The sequence below is a fragment of the Monodelphis domestica genome, chromosome 1 (genome assembly GCF_027887165.1).
Source record: "Monodelphis domestica isolate mMonDom1 chromosome 1, mMonDom1.pri, whole genome shotgun sequence".
In the NCBI taxonomy this organism is placed as follows: Eukaryota; Metazoa; Chordata; class Mammalia; order Didelphimorphia; family Didelphidae; genus Monodelphis; species Monodelphis domestica.
Genome location: NC_077227.1, coordinates 572407839 through 572429498, shown reverse-complemented (window position 1 = coordinate 572429498; position 21660 = coordinate 572407839). Strand labels below are relative to the sequence as shown.

The following is a 21660-nucleotide window of genomic DNA, read 5'->3' as shown; positions in this document are numbered from 1 at the left end:
TTCTTTACTAACATTAAAGCACTATATAAATGCTGTTACATAGTAATACATTTGCGAATATGTGAATTTAGTTCATATGACTCTTCAAATATCCTACCTTTCCAACTGTTTCTTCTGTTACTTATTCCTACCCCCATCTGTAATATGAGTGTCTTTTTATGGCTATGTCCTTAATCCTCTTCGACTTGGATTCAGGGTATTAAAATTCTGCTTTGGTCACTTGCTAGTTGTATGACCCTAGACAACTCATTTGAACCTTTCCTGCCTCAGTTTCCTCAGCTGTAAACTATGGAAGACAATAGTATCTACCTCTCAGGGCTTTTGTGAACCTCCAGTGAGACCCATAAAATGTTCTGCAAAATTGAACACACTATACACGTCAGTTATTTCCCTTATTGATTCTCCACATGTCATTTATTTCCAGCGCTCAGGAGATGCTTAATAAATGCTGTACAATAAGAAAGTTGGGCTAGATGATCTCTCTGTTCCCTTGCAGCTCCGAAATCCTGTCTTTCCTGAATGCTGTTGGAATGAATGAATGACACTCTTCTATCGCCCAGTTACCTCGTTTGCTCCGCTCCCCTAAGCCACCTTCATCTCCGTTTCACTCTTCCCTTTGCTTCCTGCAGGCCCGCCGAGTTTCCAGAAAGTGGGCGGGGCTAGGAGGCTGAGGGGCGGGATGAGGAGGGAAGGGGAGGAGGAAAGGGGATGGTAGGGGTGGGGCGTTCAGGCTCCGCCTCCCTCTGGTCACCTGGTTATATCCCCGGCACTAGTGCGAGAGCGAGCGAGTGAGGCCATGGAAGGCGAGGCTATACCGCGCGCGCGCCGGGGCAACCCTGCGCTCCTGCTGCGTCTGGCTACCTCTCGGGGCCTCCCAGGGCCTCCTCGGCTACAGCTGCTGCTGCTGCCGCCGCTGCTGCTGCTGCTCCTCTGCGGCCCGGTCTGGGGTGAACTGCGCGCCCCGCCGGAAAAGATTGGTAGGAGAGCCGGGGATGCCGGGGGAGGGAGGGAGGAAAGGAAGAGTGCATGCCCATTTTCCCAGCCCCCACTCGCGTTCACAGGCGCAGCCACTTTTTGCACACTCTTTGCACTGAGCTGGTAGGGGCAGGGCCCGCCCTAGGGCAGCGTGTTCCTGCTGTAAAAAAAAAAAAAGAAGAAAAGACTAGGCTTTAGAGTCTATCGCCAATGACTGATCCAGCATGGGCTCGAGATACAATGGGGAAACTGAGGCTCGGAGTGGGAAAGCCCCTTGTCCCCGATCCTTCCAAGTTAGTAGCCCAGTCGGGATTAGAATCTAGGACCTTTGATTCTAGGGGCAGCCATGGTACGGAGGAAAGATCACAGGTCTGGGAGCCAGAAGAGGTGGGTCTGATAGGTCTGATAGTTGTATTATCTTAAGCAAATCACTTAATTTTGCCCTGCGCCTCAGTTTTCCTTCTCTGTCAAATGGACCAAGTAGGCAGCTTTTATAGAGAAGATGAAGTGAAAAGAGCAGTGGAATGAATGGCATATTTCAATATTATTCAATTTTTTAATAATTGCCATCAGATTTATGATTTCTTTGCCATAGGAAACTCCTACTGATGCTGAAAGACGTCATTCAATTCTGACATTGTTACTTCAAAGCCAATGTTCTTTTCTACTCTGAGGTGGGAGTTACCTAATCCTAGGTTTGGAACTGAAAGAGACTCGAGACCATCTATTCCATCTATTCTGGGCTTCGATTTCCTCATCTATAAAGCAGCTCAACATTCTAGATCGTTCCATCCTTCCCCATTTTGCAGAATGTGAACTTGACTTCTGTGGGTAAAGAAATGGAATAGACTTGGAAACTCCTTTAGCTTCCCATGAGCTGGTGGGCTTTGTGAGAGCCCTCGAAGGTAGCATTTTCTACAAGCAGATAGGATAATAACTCATGCTTATGCAATGTATTGTTTCCTTGAAAGTCTCCCCTTGAAGTAAATAAGACATGCATATGTCACCTTCCCCATTTTCCTAGAGAGGATAAGTGAGGCTTACCTGGATGCCAAGTGACTTGAGCACAGTGAAGAGGGTAGGAAGTTTCAGAGTTGTGTGAACTGGAACCTAGATTTTCTGACTCCCAGTTGGATAGTATTTTCTTCTCATTATACCAGACTGCCTCTCTTGATAACCCCAAACTCAAAATAGTGAGTACATGAGGGTTGGAGGAGCCCAGACACAGGCTGCTTAGTTTATATCTTGGAACTCAGAAGGCAGCCCTTTCTCCAATCTTTTTGGAGTAAACTACCAGTCAGGAGCACAGATTGTTCTTTGGTTTCGGCTTGGATGCTCCTATGTATGAGAATTGCATGGAACAGGATAAGTAATGGGGTTGATACTGAAGAATGGGAGGCCAGAGGCTATTTCTTCCTTCTCTGTGGTAGTAACAAAAGTCCTTTAGATTCTGGGGGGGCCAAGTAGGCAGCTGCTACAGAGATGAAATGAGAAGAGAAGTGAAGTGAGTAGCATATTTGAATATTACTCTTTTTTTTTTATCAGATTTATGATTTATTTGTTATAGATAACTCCCTCTACCAATGCTGAACCCCACTTGTTTTGCAATTTATTGGCCTACAGTATTGAGAGGTTGAGTCTTTTGCCCAGGATCTGACAGGTAAGGGGGAATAGAGAATCTTGAGAGAGAGCTACTGGGTCCCAAAGACCTCCTAAAGGCTTTCTTCTGATAAGTAACCTTTTTATATGTGCATTTAAAAAAAAAAAGGCAAGGCGTCTGGGTAGCTCAGTGGATAGAGAGCCAGGCCTAGAATCATGTTCAAATCTGGCTTTAGTCACTTCCTAACTGTGTGACTGGGAAAGTCACCTAACCCCAGTTGCTTAGCCTTTGCTGCTCTTCTGTCTTAGACCTGATAGGAAGACAGAAGGTAAAGGTAAAAAAAAAAGTTCTTTATGGCACATAAATATCTATTTTATGGTAAGTTGGATTGAATTTGTTACCTTGAAGATCTCTGGACTAGCCTTAGCCTGACTCTCTTTAAACCTAATCTTTCAACTGCCTCAGATAAATTTATTTTTGTGGTAGGTTAAATTACCTTACTAGTTACCTCTCTTATCTTTTGTTCCAAATGGTATACTGTATACTCATTAACATTTGTGTACTTCTGTACCTAGTTTCCCAAAGGGCGATGTCAGCAAATTCTGTCAGGACCTACCAAGCTGGAAAAGCTTGACTATGAGGTCACTGATGGACTATATAGAATGTCTGTTGAGGACCAGACACTTATCACTTAGAAGGCTGGCTACCAGAACATAATATGCTACATTCTACCACATATTCAAGGCCATGCAATCCAGTTTGCTAAGTCATTTATAGTCCCAGACATTCCACTCTATTTTCTACAAGTGTATAAGAAACAATGTTGTTATTAAATCAACTTGTATTTGATTAATATCAATTGGGACATCTTTGCTTTTGTATCAGGTTGTTAAACAGCCCAAGTTATTATACTTCCCCTATCTTTCTGCTCACAAGGTTTGAAAATTATCCAGCCCCTTCTCCCTATTAACCTGCTCTTTAAGAATTTTACCTTGTAGTTCTTCAGAGGCTTTGAACCTAACCTCTATTGTAGATGAATTCAACTTGACTTATTATAAAATAAATAATAATAAATAAATAAAATGTGGTTGGTGGGATTTTGTTATTAAAATTATCTGTGCATAAAACAATAATATTTAAATTTTTGTTTTAATTTTGTTTTAATTAACACTAATTTCCCCTCCCCCCTCCTCATCCCTTCCCTATTCCTCCCATTGGAAAAAGAAAAAAACTCATGTAACAAATATACCTACTCAGCTAGGTGGCACAGTGGATAGAGTACCAGGTCTGGAACTGGATGAACTTGGATTCAAAAGTGACCTTGGACACTTTGTAGCTGTGACTCTGGGCAAATCATTTAGCCTTAGTTTCCTAGTTCTAGCTCTTCTGTCTTAGAGTTGTTACTAATATAGAGAGTAAGGGTTTAAATTATATATGTGTATGTATATATATATATTAATATATACACACACACACACACACACACACATATATATATATATATATATGCCTACTCCAACAAAACAGATTCCCACATTTGCCATTTCTAAAAGTGTTTCATTCTTCACATTTAGTACCTTTTAGGAGGTAGGTAATAGTTGATTTCATCAATGGCCATCTGGAATCAGTTTTGATTGGAGTTCTTAAATCTTTCAAACTGCTATTGTTATAGTTTAAATTGTTTTCCTGGGTCTGTTTATTTCTTTCTGTATCCATTCCTAAATGTCTTCCCAGATTTCTCATTTAGTCTTTAAAAAAAAATTTTTTTTTAAAATTTTCTGCCCTAGTAACAACTCTAGTACAGAAGGGCAAAGGCTAGGTAAATGAGGCTAAATGACTTGCCCAGACAGCTAGGAAGTATCTGAGGTCAGATTTGAACCCAGTCTTTCATTATTTCTTATAACAACATATAATACTCAATTATATTTGTATGTCATAATTTGTTCAGCCATTCCTCATTCAGTGGACACCTTTTTTATTTCTAGCTATTTGCCACTTGGACAAAGGGCTGCTATAAATATTTGTTGTCTGTATAAAAAATAGATACAAAATAAATATAAAAGAAATTTCCTCTAATTTCCTGCTAACATACCACTTTCTTAAACCAATTTTACCTATATCCATAGTTTAAAATTCAAAGGATGATAAGATTTAGAGTGGGAAAAGACTTTAGAGTTTTGCCTTTTTTTGTCTTTTTCTCAGTTTATGAAAATGATATATCTTGATGAAGGTCAAAGTAGCAGAGCCAAGATTAGAACCAAGATGTTTCATCCAAGATGTTTGCTGACATAGCCCATTCAATCTATTGATTTATTAATCAACCTCAGCCTATGTGGCTCTGTTGCTAGTATCAGTATCTGTTAACCAGTGTCAGTTTCTCAGGAGTATAAAGAGTCTCCATTGCCACCATCTTACATGTCCTTTAGTTCCAATGAATAATAACTAAAATTTTGGTAATGTTATAATTTGTGAGCTAAGTAGTATAAGTATTATTCTCTAGCACTTAGCCCACCCAGTGCTTAGCACAGATAATGAATAATGGTTTTATTGAATTTTTAAAAAATTTTTACCTTCTGTCTTAGTATCAGTTCTGAGAAGAGTGGCAAGGGCCAGGTAATTGGGGTTAAATGACCAGTTCAGGGTCACATAGCTAGAAGGGGTCTGAAGTCAGATTTAAACCCATGACCTGTTAACTCTAGGCCAGGTGCTACCTAGCTACCCCCTGTTGTTTTGAATTTTTACAGATGAGGAAAACAAGGTTCATTTTTTTTTTTAAGTTTTGAAATATTTTATTTAATTAATTAATTTAGAATATGTTTCCATGGTTACAAGATTCTTGTTCTTTCCTTCCCCTACCCCTACCTCTCTGCCATAACTGATGCACAGTTCCACTGTTGATATTTACACTAGTGTGATCATATCTAGAGTCTGTATCCCCATTCATATCCCCATCACCTCATGTTATCAAGGAGTTGTTTTTCTTCTGTTTCTATTCCCACAATTCTTCCTCTGAATGTGGATAGCGTTCTTTCTCATAAGTCTCTCAGAATTGTTCTGGATCATTGCATTGCTGCTAATAGAGAAGTCCATTACATTAGATTGTACCACAGTGTATCAGTCTCTGTATACATTGTTCTCCTGGCTCTGCTCCTCTCACTCTGCATCACTTCCTGGAGGTTGTTCCAGTCTCCATGGAATTCCTCCACTTTATTATTCCTTTGAGCACAATAGTATTCCATCACCAACATATACCACAATTTGTTCAGCCATTCCCCAAATGATGGGCATCCCCTCCTTTTCCAAGTTTTGGCCACCACAAAAAGCGCAGCTATGATTATTCTAAAACGAGTTTCATCTTAAGTGACTTCAAGGTCACACAACTTCTGAATAATAGACCTAGAAATGAAATCACACGTCAGGACAAAAAAGAAAACAAAACTTGAAAATGGAAAGATAAACAACGTGCTAATCTTGATTTTAGGAAGGAACAGAACTCTCTCATTACCCTTTTTTTTCTTCCAGCTATTATTGGAGCAGGAATTGGTGGCACATCGGCGTCCTACTACCTTCGGCAGAAATTTGGGAAAGATGTGATGATTGATGTGTTTGAGAGAGGAAAGGTTGGAGGCCGACTGGCAACTCTAAAGGTAGAGGGGCATGAGTATGAATCTGGGGGTTCTGTCATACATCCCCTAAATCTGCATATGAAGCGCTTTGTCAAGGAATTGGGTAAGTAGGTTTTTCTGTTCTTGGAAACTTAGGATGATGATGTCTCGTGACCTATGGCTATTTTTGTCTAATGGAACTGAAACCGCAGAATTCATAAGCCATTTTTTTTTTCTTCAAAAGAAGCGAGTTGTAAAAAAAATTCCAACATCTTTCACTTTCCCCTAACAATCCAAGGTAGTAGGTTGGGAAAGATGTTTGACATTTCAAGGATGGTGGTGGTAGGGAGAGTTTTCTGTTAACTTAAATTTGTTCTTTGAAATGGCTGAGAGTAACCACAGGGGAACTGCTTTTGGCCATTAAGGATGCATTCATTAGCCACATTAAAATCATGATAATTGAGAGCTGGAAATGACCTCATTTTTACTGCTGGAGAAATGTCAGAGAAGATTTGTACAAGATCATGTAGCTAGTTAGTGGCAGAGACACTAGGAGTTGCCAGCCCATTTTGGACCTTAGACATGGTGATCAGCTAGGTGGCTCAGTGGCCAAGGCCTGGAGAAAGGAAGTCGTAGGTTCAAATCTGTCCTTAGATACTAGCTTTGTGATCCTGGGCAAGTCACTTAACCCCCCTTGCCTAGTCCTTACCACTCTTCTGCCTTGGAACCAATTCAAAGTATTGATTCTAAGATGGAAGATAAGGATTTTTTAAAAAAACAAACAAACCAGAAAATTCCAGAGTGTTCCTCCTCCTACAATAATAACAAAATAAAACAACAATAATAATGATAATAATGATGCCTGGGATAGGACTAGACTTGTGATTTCATTGGTATAGAGAACTCTCAGGTGAGGAAACACTCTATAGCAATGGACAGCAGCATCTTCTTTGCCACCCAGGTGTTGGAAAGTTCCCTATTGCCCTGAGATATTAAAGAACTTGCCTATGGACAAGGGTTCGAAGCAGGACTAGAAGTCAGGTCTTTGGGGCTTTGTGATTTGTTCCCTGTGTACTATATCATGTTGCTTCTACAGTAGTAAGAATAATTGCTTGCATTTATATAAAATTTGAAAGTTTGCAAAATGTTTTCTAGATATTATCTCATCTGACTACTCCCAACTACTTTGTGAAATAGAGGCTATTATTAGCCCCATTTTACAGAAGAAAACAGAGAGGGTGACTTGCCCCTCGGTCATACCACTAGGGGGAAGAATTCTTATTTGCTTTTTCTATAGCACTGTTAACTTGCTTTTGGGTAGCTTGGTGGTACAATGGATAGAGTGACAGGCTTGAAGCCAGGAAGACCTGAGTTTAGATTTGACCCAAGACAGTTCCCAGCTATGTGATTCTGGGCAAGCTACTTAACCTTGTTGGCCTCAGTTTCCTCATCTGTAAAATGAGCTGGAGAAGGAAATGGCAAATGACTCCAGTACCTTTGCCAGGAAAACACCAAAATGGGATCATGAAATGTCGGGCATGACTGAAATGACTGAACAACAGCAATACTAGCTTTCTTATTCAGAGGCAGGGCTAGGCAGTGAGAAAGCTGCTTAGGTAGTTAAGAGGCAATAGGAGGTACAGCTGGGTGGCTCAGTGGATTGAGAGTGAGGCCTAGAGACAGGAGGTCCTGGATTCAGATTTGACCTCAGATATTTCCTGGCTGTGTGACCCTGGGCAAGTCACTTAACTCCCATTGCCTAGCCCTTACCATTCTTTTGCCTTGGAGCCAATACACGGTATTGATTCTGAGACGAAAGATAAGGGTTTAAAAAAAAAAAGAGGCTATAGGGATACAGAGCAAAGTATACTAAAGTTTTGTATTTTAGCTGGTCTTTATTCATTTATCGAGAGTATTAGGTTATTCAGAATAGACTAGTTTCCATGCTAATTTTTGTTGTGCAAAATTCTGAAGTGCCCTACTTGCCTTCAGACCTTGCCAAAAGTCAAACAGATAGTAAGTAGCAGACCCAGTGCTGGACCCGGGACCACTGACTCCCAAACTGCTGGTTTTTGTTTTTTGTTTTTTTTCAATTGCCACATGCTGCCTGGCTCTAGCGCTGACCAGAATGGCACATCACCAAGTGACCTATTATCAGGTAGGAAATGTTCTAGCCAGAGTAAATCCAATTAAACATTGATAGGAAAATTTTTCAGGGAAGTTAGTGTCTTAGACCTGCCATGCCAGCTACATGGTATACAAACATTTACTATAGAGTTAATATTGAAGCCTAAGAGAACATCAATATAAATAATTCAAGTCTAAATATGCCTGATAGACCTTTGGCTTTTAGTTTATTGGGCTTTTTTCTTAGACCTTTCATTTCCTTTTTCTGGGTATAATGTAATAGCAATCAAGAATTGCAATGGAGGGGCAGCTAGGTAGCTTAGTGGATAAAGAGCCAGGACGGGAGACAAGAGGTCCTGGGTTCAAATGTGGCCTCAGACTCTTCCTTGTGACCTTGGGTGAAGCACTTAACTCCCATTGCCTAGCTCTTATTTGCTCTTCCACCTTGGAACCAATAAACAATAGTGATTCTAAGATGGAAGGTAAAGGTTTAAAAAGAAAAAAAAGAAGTGAGATTAGAATGTAACTCTGGCCTCAGAGGGCAGAATTGGGATCAATAAGTAGAACTATGGGCAGCTAGCTGGGTGATCCTGGACAAGTCCCTTAATACTGTTTGCCTCAGTTTCCTCATCTGTAAAATGAGTTGGAGAAGGAAATAGCACATCACTTCAGTATCTTTTCCAAGAAAACCCCAAATGGGGTCAGGAAGAGTCATATATGACTGAAACAATTGAATAACAATATCATGGTCATTATTTATGTTTTCCTCTTGATCCTGCTTATTTTGTCTTACCATCGTTCATGCAACTATTGTATTAGACTACTTTAAGTGGTGCCCAAGATACAGATGAATCACTGGATTTTTCTCTCTCTGTTTTTATAGATCTCTCTGCTGTTCAGGGTACTGGTGGCCTCTTGGGTATTTATAATGGAGAGACTCTTGTGTTTGAAGAAAGCAACTGGTTCGTCATTAACATGCTTAAGCTTCTCTGGCACTATGGATTTCAGTTCCTCCGGATGCATATGTGGGTAGAAGATATCTTAGACAAATTTATGAGGTAATTGTTTTATTATTAACATTTTAAAAAACATTATGGACTTCAGGAATTCCAGTTTCTGGATTTTGCCTCCCAGATTTTCCTGTGACTGCATGACTCATCTGTAGGGCTGTCATGAAAATTGTAGGATTCACAAAAGATTCTCCATTCATAAAGCGGAGGGGCTGGTGCCAGTGGAAGAAATGTTCCAGAGGAGTATGACAAAGTGCATTAGCCAGGCTAGCAGAGTAGAGGATGTTCAGGTTTTCTAGGCTGGCCCATATTTAATGGTGTCACCAAGACAAGGTCAGTCAGCAGTAGCAGCAGCCTGAAGGATGACTCCTGGGTCAGATGCTCCTTCCACAATTCCAAGCTGCCTCTTTGTGGGTCTTACGTAGTTTAAAGAGTTTTTATCAAGATACAGTATTTACTAATTCTCTTTCAAGATATAGCCCTATTTCTTTTGGGACAGTGGTATATGGTCATTGGAATGGCTGATTTTGAACTTTGTGGAGAAAAGAGCCTGTGGATTCAAGGTGATGGCAAGAGTAATAATTATGACAGTGATTGCTTTGCCAAGTGGACAGATGGACAGACATATCAAATGACTTATTACTGCTCCTTAGCTCCTTTGGGATGTGTGTTATTATTTCTTCAACCTCCTGATGAATATTGCAGATTTCTTTCTTCCTCTAACCTTAATTTCTGTGTTTATGAAGTTTGGCTTTTTTGGTGTTTCTTTGTAGTCCATGAAGTTTCCTTTATTGTGGGTTTTCTTCTGGAGAATCTGTCAGGGCCACAGGAAACATTAATTAGGAGGAGCATATGTCTCTTGAGTCAGTCATCAACCCAGGGACAAGGATATCCCTTTAAAAGTCAGTAGGAAAAAAAAAGTCAGTAGGTAACTTGAATCTGCAGACCTGGGGAAGGTGGAAAGGCTGGTTGAGATGGCTGAGGTGGCTCCCATGGGCACCTTATCTCTGGCTGGCTCTCAGGACATAGGGAATAGCTTGTTTGAGTAACAGAGCAGGAACCTCCAGGGCTAATTTAGCAGTAAATTTTGCTTAAACAAGAGTCAGCAACCAGCAAAGGATGAACGTGTCTCAAGAGGAATCTCAGGGTTCTGGAAATTATGTTTTGTTCTAATTAAGTTAAGCAACACACAAAGAAGAATGATAGTCTCAACTCTCCAGGGAGCTTATAATAAAATGTCACAGTTCCCAAATTTTTTGGAGTTGTGGCTGCCTGAGCCCCTTTCCTGTTTGATTACATGATAAGATATCTCTATATATTTGGATGTTGTTTTCCCCATGAGAATGTAAGATCTTTGAAAGCTTGTACTATTTGCTTTTCTTTGCTTGTTTTTTTTTTTTAACTCTTACCCTCTGTCTTAGAATTGGTATCTGTTCCAAGGCAGAAGGGTGGTAAGGGTTGGGTAACAGGGGTTAAGTGACTTGCCCAGGTTAACACAGCTAAGAAGTGTCTGAGGTGACATTTGAACCCAGGACCTCTAGTCTTTAGCCTGACTCTCAATCCACTCAGCCATCTAATTGCCCCGTCTCAGTTGCATTTTAATCTGGTTCCTGGCCACCTTGGGTGTTTCAGGAGCAGCTTTGTAGCCGGTAGGCTGTGAATTTAATATCTCTGAACTAGATGATCTCTAATGTTTCTTCTAACTCCAATTTGTCATCCTCTGATAGTTTATCAGGAGAGGTTTCATCGCAGAGAGTAGATATGAGGAAGCATAGATAAGATTTAGATAGATTTGGGAAATGCAGAGCTGAAATCATGCATGTCTTTGGGTGGGAGTAGAGAGGGCAGTCAGTAGCCTCTGTAAAGGAGCAGGAGGAAGGATGGTAGCAAAGGCAGATTGGGACCTAATTGGGAAAGCCTTGAATTCCAAAGTAAAAGGTGTAAACTTGATCTTACCATAGGCCAGTCTTCTCAAGTTCAAATAGAAACTGATCCCTGCATGTTGACTTAGAAAACCACAAGCTGGGGCAGCTGGTGACTGAGTGGACAAATAGCCAGGCCTCTAAGAGGCAGGAGGTCCTGGGTTCAAATCTGGATCAGACTCTAACTATTCTTGTGATCTCGGGCAAGTCACTTGCCTAGCCCTTTCCACTCTTCTACCTTGGAACCATACTATTCAAAGACAGAAGATAAGGGTTTCAAAAGAAAACCACAAATTAAAATGATCTATGTTTTATTGTATTCTTATTTATTTGTTTAAACATTTCTAAGTTATATTTTAATTTGGTTTCACACTCTTTTGTAGGCAATAGGATCCATGGAAGGCTTTTGAGTAGAAGATTGACCTAATGGAAGGGGTGTTTCAGTAAGATTTATCTGGTAATAACATATAGAATGGATCGAATGAGGAAGACATTTGAGTCAGGAAGAACTATTATTGCCCTAGTCCATGCTTAAATTAAGACTGTGGCTGTAGGAATATAATGGAAGAAAATGTGATATTTTGAAAAAAGAATTGATAGAAATGGTGTGTGACTGAATATGAATGTCAGGGAGCTGTTAAAAATGACTCAGCCCAGAAGACAAAGAGAAGATAAAATCTTTGAAAGAATTAAGAAAGTAAGAAGAGAAGCAGCTAGATGGCTCAGTGGGTTGAGAGCCAGGCCTGGAGATAGGAGGACCTGGGTTCAGATTTGGCCTCAGACAGCTGGGTGACCGTGGGTTAGTCATTTAACTCCAGTTGCCTGGCCTTTCCTGCTTTTCTGTTTTAGAATTGATACTAAGACAGAAAGTAAGTGTTTAAAAAAAAAAGTTAGTAGACCAGCCAGTCTTCCTCCCTCTCTCCCTCTTTTCCTCCTTTCTGTCCTTCTTTCCTTCCTTCCTACCTTTCCTCCCTTGGTTTTAGGAACATGTATAGTGATTTTAGATCAAAAATTAGATCTATCCAGCAGGCAGTAGGAGTCCAGGGACTGGCACTCTGGAGAGGGATTAGGGCTAGAAATAGTCTATTCCCATTATTTATTTTTTAAAATTTATTTATTTTTCCATGTTTCCATGTTTCATTTTCTTTCCCTTCCCTCTATCCTTCCCACCTCCCAGATCCAATAAGCATTTCCACTGGGTTATACAAATGTTATCACTTATACCTACTTCCATATTATTCCTTTTTCAGTAAAGTAGTCTTTTAAAAACAAAAACCCAAATCATATGTTCGTATAAATAAATGTCATTTGTTTTTCTCTTGTTTTTCTACTCCCACAGTTCTTTCTCTATCTCTTAGAGAGTGTTCTTTCTCATAAACCCCTTGGGATTGTCTTGTATTAGCAGTCCGTTATGTTGTATTGTTTCACAATGTTTCACTTTCTGTGTATGATGTTCTTTTGGTTCTGTTCATTTGACTCTTCATTAGTTTCTGGAGGTCTTTCTAGTTCACATACAAATCCAGTTTATAATTTCTTTCAGCACAATAATATACCATTTCCATAATACCACAGTTTGATCAGCCATTCCCCAATTGAATGACACCTCCTCATTTTCCAATGTTTTGCTTCCACAAAGAATACAGCTATGAATATTTTTGTACAAACATTTTTCATTATTACCTCTTTAGTTATTTAGTGGTATTGCTGGATCAAAGGGTGTGTATTCTTTGGGGTATAATTCCAAATTGCCTTCCAGAATGATTGGATCAATTCACTAGCAATGCATGTGTCCCAATTTTGCCACAACCCCTCCAACATTTATTATTTTCCTTTACTGTCATATTGGCCAATCTGCTAGGTGTGAGATGGTACCTCAGCATTATTTTGTTTTTCATTTCTCTAATTATGAAAGATTTAGAACACTTTTTCATGTGTTTACTAATAGTTTTGATTTCTTTATCTGAAAACTGCCTATTCATGTCCCTTGACCATTTGTCAATTGGGGAATGGCTTGATTTTTTTTGTACAATTGACTTATCTCCTTATAAATTTGAGAAATTAGATCTTTGTCAGAGGTTTTTGTTATAAAATTTCCCCCCAATTGTTTCTTTCCTTCTAATTTTGGTTGCATTGGTTTTGTTTGTATAAATCTTTTTTAATTTAATGTAATAAAAATTATTCATTTTACATTTTGTAATGTTCTCTATCTCTTGCTTGGCCTTAAATTCTTTCCTTTCCCATAGATCTGGCAGGTATACTCTTCTGTGTTCACCTAATTTATAATTTCTCTTTTTATATTTAAGTCATTTACCCATTATGAATTTATCTTGGTATAGGGCATTCCCATTTTTTTTATTTCATGAGACCATTTCTTCCTTCTTTCTTTTGTCTTTACCCCTCTGGAAACACAAGCTGTGAGGTTGGGGATTATTGGTGTTTAATGGTCCCTTTCCCTTTTTTCAATGCAGGATTTACCGCTATCAGTCCCATGACTACTGTTTTAGTAGTGTTGAAGGCTTGCTGCATGCCTTGGGAGGGAACGAATTCTCTGGAATGCTCAACCGGACCATTCTTGAGGCTCTGCAGAAAGCTGGATTCTCAGAGAAATTCCTTAATGAAATTATTACTGCTGCCATGAGGGTCAATTATGGCCAGAGCACAGGCGTCAATAGTTTTGTAGGTGAGCCAGCATGTCCAATTTGCTAAAGGAAATGTCTTCTGTAAAAAGGTTGTGGCTGTGGTTATAATGGCCCTGGCCTCTCTGTATCATCTCTGTGTGGGAGAGAATGGCTTTTGTTCCACAAACCACAGAAGGTCCATGGAGGAACGGAGGAGAGTCTGTTTCTCAACTCTGTTTAAGGAAGGTCTAGCAAATATCTAATGGAAATAAAGATGAAACTCACATAGAATCAGCTCCCTTCTAGATCCTGAGTCTTTGGGTGAGGAACTATGAATGATCTAAACATTCTTCATTCATCTCATTGCTATTCTGAGCTGCTGGAACAATGCTGACAAGTTTGGGGAAAGTGGATGGATGGAAGCCTTCTTTTGTGTCCTGTCTGCCCTTCTCAACACTTTTTTTCCCTTCTCTGATAGGTGCAGTATCCTTGGCATGTGCAGATTCTGGGCAGTGGGCTGTAGAAGGTGGAAATAAACGTGTTTGTGAAGGGCTCCTTCAGTCTTCCAAAGCTCGGTTAATCCCTGGCTCAGTTATTCAGATAGAGGAGAAAGCAAGGACCAAACAGATAGGTAAGCATCCCTGCAGGTTCTTCAATTTTCTCCTCTTAAACTTCTCTTCCAGAAGATGATGGTTTAGGTTTGTGCTTAGGGGGGTATATTCGAGGAGTAAAAGTGCCAGCCTCTGTCACAGGGGCAGGGATAGGGCAGCCAGAGAAGTCCATCTTTTCCACCCTAGCATCCCAAATTTACCAGTTATGTGTTTATTTCAATTTAACAGACTTTGATTAAGTACCCATTGGCACTGTGCTAGACACTCAGGAAGCAAAACCAAGAATTAAACATTCCCTACCTGCAAAGAGCTTACATTATGCTGGTAGGATAAAGGATGAAGATAAGGGTACAGATGAGAGAGATACTGAAGTAACTCAGTCAGATTTGTCAGTTGATTAGATGTGGGGGAGAATTAGCAAGGACTTAGCCAACAAAGTGGATCTCCTTGAGCAATCAGTGTTGAATCTAGAAGATGAGTTAGAAACCATAAAAACTCAATTGTCATTGAAGTGTGATCATAGATATGTTAAAATTTGTGTCACTCCATATCCATTTACCGAGTCTGTTCTCATTATGAGTCAGACTTCTTGGAGCATGGCATGCCAGTAACATTTCAATGGACATAAAAGATTTATATGCAGTCACCCATTTTATTGAAGACAGTAAGGTTCTTAATGTAAATCTAAATGCAATAGCGGATTTTAAATTCCGTACTTTTAAGTCTCTTAACCCTTTTGGGGAACGTGTCTCAGATATTACCATACTATTCCTGTTTTTGTTATAATCATATGTATAATTTTTTCTCTTTTAATACAATTTATTGTTCTCACAATAACAACAATGTTAAAGAAATAGTCTACTTCAGTTGCATGAAATATAGCTCAATAATAAAAAAGGAGGATTGGGGGCAGCTGGGTAGGTCAGTGGATTGAGTCAGGCCTAAAGACGGGAGGTCCTAGGTTCAAATCTGGCTTCAGACACTTTCTAGCTGTGTGACCCTGGGCAAGTCACATTTGCCTAGCCCTTACTGCCTTGGAACAAATACACAGTATTGATGCCAAGACGGAAGGTAAAGGTTAAAAAAAAAAGAAGAAGATGGTCAGCAGTGTCATGAATTAAAGAAAGATTAAAGAGGATGTGGACTGAGAAAAGTTCACTAGATTTTCCTTCATTACCTTGGAGAGCACAGTTTGGTAGAGTTGTATAGTCAGAAACCATATCGTTAAGAGCTTGTGACAACTAAAGGAAGGTGAAATATGTAATAAACTCTTGGGATAGTAGTTCCAAGGGAAGATTTTTCAAGGATGGGTAATCCCTGAGTACGTTTGGAAGCATCATTGTTTGAACCAGTAGATAAGGAAATGTTGAAAATGAGAAAAATGTTGCCAATGGGTACTTAACAGGCAAGCTTGTAAAAGAAATGGAAAGGAATGGGATCATGGGGACAAAGAGAGTTGGCCTTGGTAAGGAGGAAGGCCAACTCTTCCTTAGAAATTAGAACAAAGAAGGCAAGGATAGGAGAAGATTTAGATGGGTTTGGAGACCTTGAGTAGGGGAGATAATACTCATGATGAAGAGTCTTAATTTTCTCATTAATGTAAAAAAGCAAGACCACAAAATTCAAAGTGGAAGAGGCTTCCAATGTATACATGAATAAGGTCCCTGATAAATGGTCCCACAGTCCCACAGACCTCTAGCAAGGGGAAATCTGTTATCTGAAGCAGCCTATTCCACTTTTGGAATCTAATGGTTAGGAAGTTTTTCCTTATACCACATTTAAATCTTCATCTTTTTTGGCTTCCACATATTGTTCCTAGTTTTAGCTTCTGGGGCCAAGCAGAACAAGTCTAATCTTTTTTTTTTTTTTTAATAAGACAATCCTTCAAATCCTTCAAGACCTCTTTCATGTCCTTTTTCCCTCTACCCCTCCAACTCCCAGCCAGTGGCCCCATAATTCTTGTTCTATAAATCATCTTTTCTCTAGGTTCCTCATTTCTAATTCCAGTTAATCTGATTTCCATATTACATAATCTTAAAGTCCATCACCATCCTGATCATCATGTGTCTCCCCTTCTTGCCTTCCAGAGAAATATCCCATCTAATAACCATCTTAGATGTTAGAAGTTGGATGTGTACGTGCCATTTCTGTAACCTCATCCCAAGATGGCAGCGGGTCAAGTACATCTAGAAGAGAACCTGCACATTGCTAATGCTAGAATCTAGTTGTTCTAGGACTAGATGACATGGGCCTTAGTTCTCTTGGATACTTGAGATCCTTAGTCATTCTGAGATTCCTAGTGAGTGAGTGCCCTGCGATGTTCAAGTGAATTCACCACTTATTGGGTGCCTAGATTCAGATACCGAGTGCCTACTACACTGTATTAGGGCCTGTGGGGAATAAGAAATTTAAGGCATGGTCTCAGCTTCCATGGACTCACAGTCTATATTATAAGCATAATGACAAATTATAAGCATTATAATAAATAAATATAAATATAAGCATCATAATGATGACGACAAATACAGATGATTGTGATCTACCATATTACATGAAAGGAGTATTAGAGAGGTGTATTGTGCTCTGGGAAATTTAAAGAGGTTGAAGAGTTGAGTTAATTCATGAAGAGGTCAGTTAGGTGACTCATTGGATTAAGAGCCAGGCCTAGAGATGGGAGATCCTGGGTTCAAATTGGGCTTCAGATACTTCCTTGTTCTGTGACCCCAGGCAAGTCATTTAACTGCCATTGCTTAGCCCTGACTGTTCTTCTGCCTTGGAACCAATATCCAGTATTGATTTTAAGACTGAAGATAAGGGTTTAAGAAAAAAAAAAGTTTTTTTTGGAGGATATTTCCTAGCTGTGTTGGGCCCTGGGCAAGTCACTTAATCCCAATTGCCCAGCCCTTGCTGTTCTTCTGTCTTAGAACTGATACTAAGACAGGAGGAAGTTCATAGGTCTAATGCTAGAAGGCACTTCAGATATCATCTTATTTAGTTCCTTCTTTTTATATATGGGAAAACAGGTTAGAGAGATTGAGTTGTTCAGGGTCACATAGTTAATATTTGTGGCAGGATTTGAATGTAGGTCTTTGGACTCCCTGTCAAGAATTTTGAGGACATAATCCTGAGAAAGTAATCATGTTTAAAGGATGGGATAGAGGATGAGTAATCATAAAAGAGCAGCAGTTGGAGCAGAAGGAGAACCAGTGGAGAGTGGAGCTGATTATATTCACAGAATCACAAATTGTTAATATATAACAAGAGATCCTTTTTATGCCTCTGGTGTGACGTTGTCCTCCAAAGTAAAAGTCCTATGATATTTTAGCATTTGTTGGCAGGGCATTATAATTTCTCTCCTGAGTTGTTACATTGAGGAGAAGCAAAAGAAGAGTTTTTTCATCTGGATTTTTCATCAGGAATGAAAAATTCCTGAATTCCTTATAGTAAGAATCAAGCTTTTAAGAAACCAGTTTATAAAAATGGTTTTCCAGACCTTGTGAAATATATTGTCATTATTTCTGTTACAAAAAAAATTAATGAAAATGTGATTTTTTTTTCCCTTCAGGAGGATCTATGAAAAATTATGAAGTTACCTATAAAACAGAGTCAGGAATAAACAAAGACCTCTACGACATTGTCATCGTGGCTGCTCCCCTTAACCGCAAAATGTCCAATATCACTTTCCTAAAGTTTGATCCACCCATCCCAGAATTTCATCAGTACTACCAGCACTTGGTGACTACTTTCGTTCATGGGCGACTGAATGCATCTTACTTTGGCTACAAGGCAACTGATAGCATGTATCTTACTGATATCTTAACTACCAATAACCCAAATTTGTTTATTAACAGCATCTCAGTGGTGTCTCCTGTAAAAGAAGACGCCAGTCTTCAATCTAAGCCAGTGACTGATTTCGCTGTTTGGAAAATCTTTTCCCAAGAATTTCTTTCCAAGGAGCAACTTAATTTGCTATTTGTATCTCACGATTCTGTACAGGAAAAGGAGTGGTTTGCATACCCTTACTATGAGCCTCCAGAGAAGTGCCCTCCCATCATACTCCATGATCACATGTACTATCTCAATAGCATAGAGTGGGCAGCAAGTGCTATGGAAATGAGTGCCATCTCAGCCCATAATGCAGCACTTCTTGCCTATCACCGTTGGAATGGGAACACAGAGATGATTGACCAAGAAGGACTGTATGAGAAACTCAAAACAGAACTTTGAAGTGTCACCATCACCCTTTTCTTCCTCCTTCCCAAACTCCCAAATGATCCCAAGACGATAAGAAGGGTTGAGTCCCTGTGAGCCAGGGTTGTTGGTATAGGATTAGACATAGTTGATTTTGTCATTATCCTTACTTGAACACTTACTTGAGTAATTGGTGGTGGGTTTGAAGGAGACAGAGGGTTCAGCCAAGGATGAATAAATAATCATTGCCCTTAATTCTGTCTTTAAAACTACTATGTAAATCTTGAGGATGTTTTTCAGACTAGGCTGAAGTAAGGAGTATGATATTCCAATTGTGATTAGTTGTCAATTAATTTGGAATTTTTCCAACTTTGAAGAAGTCTTTGCTGGTTTTATGGAAGTTGTTGTAAAGGAGTTAGAGACAAAGAGTTTTAATTGTGTGATCTTGGACATGAAGCCCTTTGAATTTCATTTTCCTTATCTGGGAAATATGGGAACTGGATGGGATAAGATGATATCTAAGGTCTTTCCTTTCTAGCTCTGAATCTTATAACCTCGTATCTGAAAGATATCAATAATGGGATAAACTAATTTCCTTTTCCAATTCTATGTCTATCCCTCTTCATTGTAAATGTGTCATTGCCAAATACCCTTTGAAGGCCAAATTCTCAATTCTGTCGCTCCTTTGTGCTTTTTCTTTTAAAGGATATGGCTCAGGTACTTTTAAATATTTTATCATTTAAGATACCAAGGCACAAATCACTAGAGTTCAATCTTGAAGGAAAACCAAAAGCAAATGGGGATTTTTGTTATTTGGGGAATCAGGAAACCTTTCTATTCTCAAATCCACCTCTAAAGTTTGACTTAACAACTATTTCCCTGTAGTGTTATTATTCAGTAACTATTCCTTTAAAGGTACTCCAGAAGTGTTGGCTTTTGAACTGTTGGTTTTGCCTTTTTATTTTTTAAGTAGGTAGCTAAATGGGCATTTTAAAAAGGTCTGCCCCAAAGGATACTGTTGGAAAATCTAATTTCCTATAGCTAATGCAATGGAAACAGCCTTTCATGTCAGAATCAGAGTGGATTGCAGCATGACATAGCAGATAGAATGCTGGACTTGAAATAACCTACATTTGAACGTTGTCTCAGATACTTATTAGCTGTGTCAACCCCATGGAAGCTATGTAAAATCTCTAGGCCTCAGTTTTAGAGATGGTGGGGTTAGACTCCATACCTCAAAATCCCTTCAGCTCTTTAATTTATAATGAAGACGTGTTCTTATGTAGCTCTGGGATAACCCAGCGGGGTTGCCACAGCCTTCAGAGCTCTGACCACTGTGGGCAAATAGATCAAAATTAGCTAATGTATGACAAAATATGCAGAGGACAGTGTGCACCTGGGAGAGGGGAGAAGGGGAGAGAGCACAAATAGCTTAAGTATTCATGTAAAATGCTGTTATAATCAACTTCAAAAATAGTAAAGAAACAAATGAAAAAAATACATATCAAGATTCACGTGAAAGATATTCCACACTCTCTCCAGCTTCTCTTTAACTTTAGGGCTTTGGGGATGGGATAGAGAACATTGGGATACTTGATGTAATGAAGTTTAAGAGAAGTGCCACTCAACTTCCAGAGAGAGAAATCCTAAAACTCAACTAGAGCAAATCCCCACTTTACCTCCCTTCTGAGTGGAAGATCAAGTGCTTATTTAGTTATCTGAATGATATCTAGCAAAAACCTAGTGTGTGTATAAAAAAGCAAATCCAGATCACTTCTTTATGACATTATGGAATTTTTATCAGCAAATCACTGAGTCCTCCAAAGGGTTACAGAAATCAATCCTCCCCACAGAAGTCAGTTGTCTTAATAAAATTTTGCCTTTCACGGATATGTATTCTGAGCAGTAATTAGTGGCTACCAATATTTAATACTTTTTGCAAGCCCTAGGGATAGGTTGATATCCTTTCATGGCAAAAATTGAGCTTATGTGGAATGTGGCATTAAAGGGTGCTGTATCTGCTTTTATAATTCATAGGCTGGTTTTAAGAAACTAGTTTCTCCTTTTGTGGGTTGTTCCAGATGATGGATCTAGAGCATGCCACACCATGTGTATATGGTGGAGATGAACACTGTAATGTAACAAGATTTGATTAAGATCATGTTTATCATTTACACTGCTATTAACTCCTTTTTCTTTGAGTCAGGAAACCAAATGTAAACTTGTATATTCAGGTCAAGTAGTATTTGCTCTTACTATTAATAGTTATGCCAGGGAAGCCAGGTATGCAGTAGGTAGTTCTAGCTCATGTTTTTAGAGGGCTTTATGAAAAGGTTTATGGATTGATAGCAAAATAATGATTCTGGATTAACAGGTTTGTGGGGGGGATGTTTTTTAATGCTATCTTTTACTCTGGATTATGATGGGGGTGGAGGTGGGAAGAGGTCATTTGTGGGGAAACTGTCACCACAGATATTTTATTCTATTTGACTATCACGCTTTTTACTACACTGTTAAAAAGACATAAATCTAGGCTGTTTTTTCCCCCCCCATAATTCTAACTCAGGGGCCTAAATATCACAACTGATATATGAATCCTAGGCTGAGCTTTTAGAGGAAAAAATACTGTTTGCTGCCTCCTCCCCCCAATCTACCCCAAAACTCATCTCTATAAATGATTTCCTGTAGAGTTCTCTTTTCAACTAATTAAAGCCTAGCTAAGGATCCCCCTTTATTTTTTTTCTTGCTCACAGTGAACTGAAAATAAACAAATATGCCACTCTGTCCAGTGCTTTTATTTTACCTGTAGAAATATGAATACAAAAGCCAAAAATGGCCAAAATATTAATGTTGTAAATAGTTTCCTGGGTTTCAGTTTAACAGTACTTTTAAATTTAAAGGTACTCTGATTTATCCTTAACTTGTAGCATCAAACAAAACTGAAGAATTGTTTAAAAGGCATTGTTACTATGTGGTTTTCCTTTTAGGATTACCCAAGAGA

General features: G+C 39.2%; 1 protein-coding gene and 1 long non-coding RNA gene across 2 annotated transcripts; one reads left to right on the top strand and one right to left on the bottom strand.

Moving 5' to 3' along the window:
• Positions 1–386: 386 nt before the first annotated feature.
• On the bottom strand, positions 387–2497 carry LOC130456530 (uncharacterized). Its single transcript, XR_008915538.1, has 2 exons — positions 2020–2497; positions 387–1135 (listed from the first exon to the last, which is right to left on the bottom strand). It is a non-coding gene; the product is annotated as an uncharacterized LOC130456530 (long non-coding RNA).
• On the top strand, positions 719–21441 carry PCYOX1 (prenylcysteine oxidase 1). Its single transcript, XM_001381698.4, has 6 exons — positions 719–977; positions 6098–6304; positions 9191–9365; positions 13708–13919; positions 14336–14488; positions 18034–21441. Exons 1-6 carry the CDS (start codon positions 797–799, stop codon positions 18693–18695), a joined length of 1590 nt encoding a protein of 529 aa, XP_001381735.1. The 5' UTR covers positions 719–796; the 3' UTR covers positions 18696–21441.
• The last annotated feature ends 219 nt before the right edge of the window (positions 21442–21660 follow it).